Here is a 7,672-nt window from a genome sequence, read left to right as displayed (position 1 = left end):
ATACATATTGTTTTTGTAAGTACTGTCAAATAGATTGTCGCTCTTTAGGGATACCAACTACAATGCCCTAGGATTTGGAGTATGGAATATACGGAAAGACCCTAGTAGGGCCGGCCCTAGACATTTTGGGGCCTTAGGCAATAACTAAAATGGGGCATTTTTTATATTTATGTATTAATTAAATTAATATTTATTTAATATTTTTATATTATAATATATTTTATTTAAAATCTATTTTTCTTGCCTTTTGAGATGCAAATTGACTAATTTTGTGTTGTATTTTGTTTAAAATCTATTTTTATCTAAATTTTGTGTTGTATTTTGTTTATTACTAATAACAAATTTATTCATTTTGGGGTCTTATGCGAGAATTAAAATGGGGCCTTTTATATTTATATATTAATTAAATTAATATTTATTTAATATTTTTATATTATAATATATTTTATTTAAAATCGATTTTTCTTTCATTTTGAGATGCAAATTGACTAATTTTGTGTTGTATTTTGTTTAAAATCTGTTTTCATCTAAATTTTGTGTTGTATTTTGTTGAACAAGTGGAGAGAAAGAATGAGAAGGGCGGAGAGCAAGAGCTGAGAGAAAAAGGCGCAGAGCAAGAGTGAGAGAGAGAATGGTATGAGTAAATTTTAGGAATTTGAGATTTTTTTATTTGTTTTGATTTGAGATTGTTTTATGGGAAATTTTTAAGACCGAAATTGCACTTTATCCAGTTGGATTTTGACTGATCTAGAGGTTACGGATGATATTTTTGGGATAATTGATTTTGTTTAGACCAAAGAATTTTTTGGGTACCAATGTTACAAGGATGTTCTAGATTTTTTTGTTCTTTGATCACAAGCATGTATCAGATTATTTGGAATTTTATCTAAAACTATTTTTTTTTCTACTATCCGTTCTTTTTCAAAATTTTAGGGCCCCCTTCCACTTGGGGGCCTTGGGCAATGACCTAATTGGCCTAGTGGAAGGGCCGGCCCTAGACCCTAGTAGCCCCTTCGATAACTGAAGGTGTTCCAAAAGATGAAAAGATCGTAAGGAAGAATTTGTAAAGCAAGCAAAGAGTAAAATTCGGAAAATGTATGATTCGTTCTACCAAGGTATATGCGCATACAATCTATTGAATTTATTCTTCATCAAACACTACAGTCTAGAAAACATATAACCCATTTAATTTATTCTTCATCAAACACTACAGTCTAGAAAACATATAACCCATTTAATTTATTCTTCAACAAACAATCTAGAAAATGCAATACAAATTCACATAGGAATTGGATTTAGCAATCGAAAAACCTTAGCCATAGTGGGCCTTTCTCTTCGTATCTCACTAGTACACATTCTTGCAATTTCAAAATACTCTTTCACATGGGCCACTATTAGGCCATCCTCCCCCAAAATACTAGCATCCACGATTTGCAAATACTTATCTTGGGCCAGAAAAATTCTGGCCCATTCGACTATCCCAACCTCTTTCCCGTCCAAAAGATGTGGCAAATTGGGGCGCTTTCCAGTAGCAATCTCGAACATTAAGATCCCAAAACTGTAAACATCAGCCTCGAGTGTGGCTGAAGTGAGGCCTTCCTTGTACTCAGGCGGCATGTAACAGTAACCCATTGTATCCGCAGATTGTGTGGACGCATAAGAAGTGGAGTTGTCAATCCCCCTTGCTAAACCGAAATCAGTAATATGGGCCTGAAAATTGGAGTCCAAGAACACATTGCGGGACTTAATATTCTGATGAGCAATGGGCTTGTCCAAACTATGCAAAAAAGAGAGGCCATTAGCCACACCCTTGACAATCTGAATCCGGGTCCCCCAAGATAACGTAAAGTTCTGCTCCAAGTGCAACCACTGGTCCAAACTGCCATTCTTAAAAAACTCGTATATAAGGAGCCTATCGGAGCTGGTCATGCAATAGCCCAAAATCTTAACGATATTTGGGTGGCGGAGCATACCCAGTGTCACCATCTCCGTCCAAAACTCCCTAAAGCCTTTGAAAGCGTCTGGGTTGAGTCTCTTGATGGCCACGGTGACGCCGTTGGAGAGATTGGCCTTGTAGACGGTTCCGAAGCTGCCACCGCCGATGATAAACTCTGGGGAGAAGTCTTTGGTAGCCACCCTCAGCTCAGTCGTGGAGAATTCGAGGTTGGGGTCGAAGGAAGCGATCTGATCGACGACGGTGATGGAGGATAGCTCGGTTGTTGTTGTTGTTGTTGTTGTTGTTGTGGACACGGGTTTTCGACACCGGAACACCCAGAAAGTAATAAACATCCCGGTTAGAAATAAGAAGAAGAAGATTGCGCAGGGTAAAGCTTGGATAGCGTGATCCATACGGAACAGAAGAAAAAGATATTCCACATAAAAGAGAAAGACAAATATGCCATACTGTTGAGAGTTGAGAGTTGGAGACTATATTCATAGTTCAGACACGCTTTCGGTTGGAATTGGAGGGAAAAGGTGTTTGCAGTTTCGTGGAAGCTGGGTCTTTCGCTCAACAAGTCTTCGGACAGACTTTTATGGAACTCCGGTATAATCAACCACGTAATACTACCGCGAAAGTGGTCACTCCACTATAAATGTTTGTAGTGAGTAGTGTAAGATTCAGCATTCTAGTCTCAGGAAATTTTACACATACATAACATTAGATTAGGCCAAAATATGAATTTTATATTGTAAAAAAAAAAAAAATCACATAATCAATTAATGGTTTTTTTTTTTTTTTTTAAAGTTAGTCTATCAAGTACTTAAAGGGTGTTTGGATTGAGGGCTAACTCATTACTCAAAATTCTTGACTCAAAACTCATATCTCAAATTCATTACTCATATCTCAAAACTCTATTTCACCAACAACCCCAAACTCAAAATTCTTGTTTGGTTCATAACTCAAATTTTGTTCCTCTTCACTATTTCTCCTTTTTAGTGGAGTCCATACCCTGCCAAATACTCAGGACAGCCCATATAAAAATTGCTTAAAAACAATTTCCTTCTCTCTCACACACTCTGACTCTAGCATTTCATCAAATACCCTACTCCCCAATTCGGTGAACCCTCTCCGAATCCATCTCCAGCACCTCCAACACTCTTCAATTTCCATCTCTAACACACTCCCTCAAATACCCATCTCCCTAATCTCCAACCCATCCATCTCTAGCACAAATACCTATCTCCCCAAATACCTATCTCCAGAAAACAGAGACCCATCTCGTCATCTACATCGCAAACCCATCGAAAGTAAAGTTCGAAACTTCTATTCTTCTCCAGCAAAAGTTGAAGACCATCTCTAGCAAAAATCAAAGATTATCAGTGAGTTTTTTTTTGTTTCTCAGCTGTAGTGCTCTGTTGGTCTTCATTTTGTCTTCTTCTCTGCCTCGAAAGGAACACTAAAATTCATAGTGGGTTTATAGAGGGAGAAGGGAAAAACATTTTTACCTGAGCAGTACAAGGACCGGATTCTCAAATCGGTGTCGGCGCCGGTATCGGATGTGTTGGGGTGTGCTTGTTTTTGGCTAGGACTCCTTCTTCTTCCTCTCGGTTTGTGTTGGGTTAAGAGTAGCTTGTGAAAATATGGAACAAGTGAGAGGTCTAAGCAATAAAAGAAAAGAAAAAAGTTTGAAATAATGCTATGTTGGTAGAGGTGGGTGAGAGGTGTTAATGGAGGAGTAGGAGTAAATGGAGAAGTCAGAGAAGTAAAGATAAGAGAGGAAAACAGAGGCCATAACTGAAGCTAAAGCATTTGACACAACAAAAGCTTCCAACAGGAGGATGATGTGACCAAACACTGAAGGGGGTCCCACACGTTTCCAATTATTTATGAAAAATGTCACAAAACTCATATTCCAAAAAGTGAGAATAGCTTCTGAGGTGTTCTCATTTCTCATTCTTAAAACTCAAAATTTTGAGATATGAGAACTGGAAACAAACACTGAAAACTAATCCAAACAATATTTCAACTGGTGGATCCCACGATTTTTGAGTTTTGAGTTATATAACTGAAACAGGCCAATCCAAACACCCCCTTACTGGCACGATATATAAATCTACCTTTTCATGTAAAATTCTAATGAAAGAGCTCTTTCCTTTCGTTTATCTATTATTGGTAAGGTTAAATGCAAGTGGCACTGTTTATATTACACATATTGTGCACAAATTTTAGTTCAAAAATTAAATTTTTTATGGGTTTTGCATTAACAATTACCCTAAAAATAATATTGTTATGTGAATTCTTTTTTTTAAATATCAAATAAAAATATTTATCACATTACATAATTGTTTATTTAGCAGTGCGAAATGCAAAGATCCAAAATTTAGAAAGCACACCGAATTGTTTAACAAGGCAACGGACTCCAACAATACAAGCCCAAGCTAAAAATATAAATAGAATGCAACGAACAATATATTGCATGACAGTCAAAAGCCATGCCAATACAACAATTTTATATATGGACACACCCAGTTTCACACCTTATTAAGTTGGCAACTTATGATAAAAGTAACATCACTTTTATACAGGTTCACCGTTGATACTACTTTTTTTATGCATTAAACACAACTTGACACATTAATGAGGTGTATCCCAAAACTTATTGACGAGTGTACGCTAACACTTTCACACTCAGGCCTAATTACTCTAGTCCATGCCAAGCTTCTTCCTCAACTACACAAAAAACTCATAAATCTTCTTTTCATGAGGAAGACTCTTGGCAACACTATGCTTTTGCATGCACCGCTTTGCCCATGCAATAATTTTGGGGCACTCTTCTCCTATACCGAATTTGCCAAACATCCCAAAGGCATAGAACCGATTGTAGGTAGTGATCAGAACAAGATCTACAAACCCAAATGTTTCACCCCCAAAGTAAGGCTTTTCACCCAACTCTCCCTCCAATATCTTAAAAGTTTCAATAAATTCCTTCTTTACTATGTCCTGTTGTTCTCCCTTTGTGGTACATATCCCATTTTGAACATCGTAAACCTACATTTACACCAACGTTGTATTAATTCTCTTTTCCAAAAAGAATGAACAATGATGAAATATTTATTTTCAAATCAAGTTTACTAGTAATCAAAGTTGTCAAAACGTAAAGCATATCATAAATTGATTTTTATTTTTATCTTTATCTTTATTATGTAACATAAAATTCATAGACACTTAATAATAATAATAATAATAATAATAATATAAGGCATATTCATTAAAAAATCGTAATATATTCAAATAATAACAAATATAATTCATCATTTATATAATAATATTTAGCAAAACTAACAAAATACTACAAAAAACTGGACATACAGTGGCGTTTGTGAAACGCCACTATAGGTCCTAAAAAGGCCATTATAGCCCCATTTACAAACGTTACTATCGTTCCGTGACTATAGGTCCTACATACATATGTAGTACAAATTTTGTAAAAGAGAAGAAAGAAAATTTAAAAAAAAAAAAAAAATTCATGGACGTGTTATTTTGTTGGGCTCAATCAAGTAGCCCAATAATTTAATATTAAAAGCAAGTCTAGAAACTTTTTGGGCTCAAATCACACCACAAATTTTCACTAAAAAAATCTTTTGACCCAAATATCTATGTATTATCCAATACGTACAATTCACATGATACAAAATGATTCATATATTACACATCTATGTATTGTATGATTCATGAGCATGGTTGGTAAGTATTTACGATAAAAAAAAAAAAAAAAAAAAAACATCACTTGATGTGATATGTATCGTATTATACAATACTAAGAACTATGCTACTACCATTCAACCAAAAAAATATCTACTGGCAGAATTTCTTTAAACATTAGAAAGTTAGAGAGAGAGAGGGAGCATGTTAGCTATGCTTGCTTGTGAGTGATATATATACACACACACACTTTAGGTATATAAAATGTAGACATCTCGTTTCCACATTTTACACAGTGCATAAGATGCGTGTATAACTGAAACGTGAAACAATAATTTTTCAAAAATGAAATGATAGATTACTAGGCCTTCTTGAAAAGACAAGGGGACTAATGTCAAGAGTAGGTAGAAAATAGGTTAAGATTCAATGCCAAAAATTCAACATGGTCAATATGAAAGGCAAATAAGAACCATAATTTTTATTTTTGCCTCTTATTTAGTTCATCTTTCTTTTTGGGGCAAATTATACTCTTTTCAACTTAAACTATCACCCGATTACACTTATACCCCTAAACTACCAATGCACGATCAACCTTCCACCCCCCCCCCACCCCCCCCCCCCCCCCCCACCCCCCTTTCAAATTTAAAAATAGGCTACACTTACTTAGCTAATAAACCTAATTAAAAGACCAATTTATCTCTCTCCATTCTGTTTAGGAGAGGGGCAAATTGTTTTTCAATAGTAAAGTTCATCATACTTAATATTAAAACGAATAACGAAGGAGACATTGAAATAGAGACAAAACTTTTGGGGATAAATCATGTGTTTCAATAATTCAGAGAGTTAAGTATAATTGGGGTAATAATGTAGGATGGAAAAGTTTAATTTTTTTCTTCTTTTATCCAATGACATATTAGGAATCTCTTAAAACATGGGTTTAAATCATTTTTATCACACAAGAAAAAATATAACTTTAAAAAAAAAAAGCAAAAACGTAGCTTTTTATCAACAAAATCAGCCCAAAACCTAGCATGAGCTCTCTGGCATGGATCAGAGGGCAGCAATGGAGACTTGTCCTTCCAGTCCTCGCCTATGTACTGAACGATAACGAGATACTCACACACCGGCTTCCCATTGTGGATGAGAACCGGGATCTTCTTATGAACGAAGTTCATTTGCAGAAGCAGAGGGCACTTGTGCTTCCCCAGGTTCTGCTCCTTCTACTCATAGTTAATCCCCTTCTTGGCTAGCGCAATCTTGACCCTCATCCCATACATGCTAGGCCAGAAATCTAGTAGAACCACCTCGTCTGTCATTGTCACGAAACTCAAATGATTGAAGCAAATGGGGCGAAAGTGAGATATGAACCAAAGGGACGTGCAACAGAGCGAGATTTTTATAGCGCATAGAAGACGGGTTGGATCATAATTTAAAAAACAGAAACTATGCTAGGAGCCTTAGCCCTTAGGTTAAAGCACCAAGATTAGTTTATTTTCAATATATATATTAAGTGGCGGGTTGTACTTTAAAACTTACCTCATTTTTAACGTAGAAATAGAATAATGGTTTTTTATTATAAAATTATATCATTTATTTGGTTAAATATTTCTCATATGAAATAGAAATTAGCTAAAATTATAAGAATAATATTTTTTATAATTTAAATAAAATTCTTTTTATATATAAACTACTTGATTTAATTCAAATACAAGATTTTTTTTCTTCCAATTTTATATCTCAACTTTCAAAATGACAAATTGATTTGAATTTTTTAATAATTAAATTAAAATCTAGTCCCTTAATTTCCTTCAACTTATAATTACAGTTTTCCCGTCAATAAATAAAAGGTAAATGTTCGGCAGAAAAAGCTCGCGGCGGTCGGTGGGTGATCTTTGGATATCACGATTGCATATATTGAATCGTTTTCAATAGGGGTATCAAACAATGAGCAATTAATATATTATCTTTTGAGGTGCTTCCACAGTCAGGACAATTTAACTTTAGAATTTGTTTGGCAGTTAGTGAGAG

General features: G+C 35.0%; 1 protein-coding gene and 1 pseudogene across 2 annotated transcripts; both read right to left on the bottom strand.

The window, feature by feature from the left end:
* Nucleotides 1-1,109: 1,109 nt before the first annotated feature.
* On the bottom strand, nt 1,110-3,844 carry LOC142615166 (serine/threonine-protein kinase PBL35-like). Of its 2 annotated transcripts, none has more exons than XM_075787868.1 (2): nt 3,448-3,844; nt 1,110-2,627 (listed from the first exon to the last, which is right to left on the bottom strand). In XM_075787868.1, exon 2 carries the CDS (start codon nt 2,347-2,349, stop codon nt 1,279-1,281), a length of 1,071 nt encoding a protein of 356 aa, XP_075643983.1. In that variant the 5' UTR covers nt 2,350-2,627; nt 3,448-3,844; the 3' UTR covers nt 1,110-1,278. The 2 variants fall into 2 exon arrangements, with proteins under 2 accessions (XP_075643983.1, XP_075643984.1); XM_075787869.1 differs by having other exon boundaries at nt 1,110-2,588.
* An 801-nt stretch (nt 3,845-4,645) lies between these two features.
* LOC142617987 (putative glutathione S-transferase) lies at nt 4,646-6,960 on the bottom strand (annotated as a pseudogene).
* Between the last annotated feature and the right edge of the window lie 712 nt (nt 6,961-7,672).

The sequence above is a fragment of the Castanea sativa genome, chromosome 11, assembly GCF_040712315.1.
Source record: "Castanea sativa cultivar Marrone di Chiusa Pesio chromosome 11, ASM4071231v1".
Lineage (NCBI taxonomy): Eukaryota > Viridiplantae > Streptophyta > Magnoliopsida > Fagales > Fagaceae > Castanea > Castanea sativa.
Note: the sequence above shows the minus strand (reverse complement) of the source record. Positions and strands in the feature narration are given on the sequence as shown.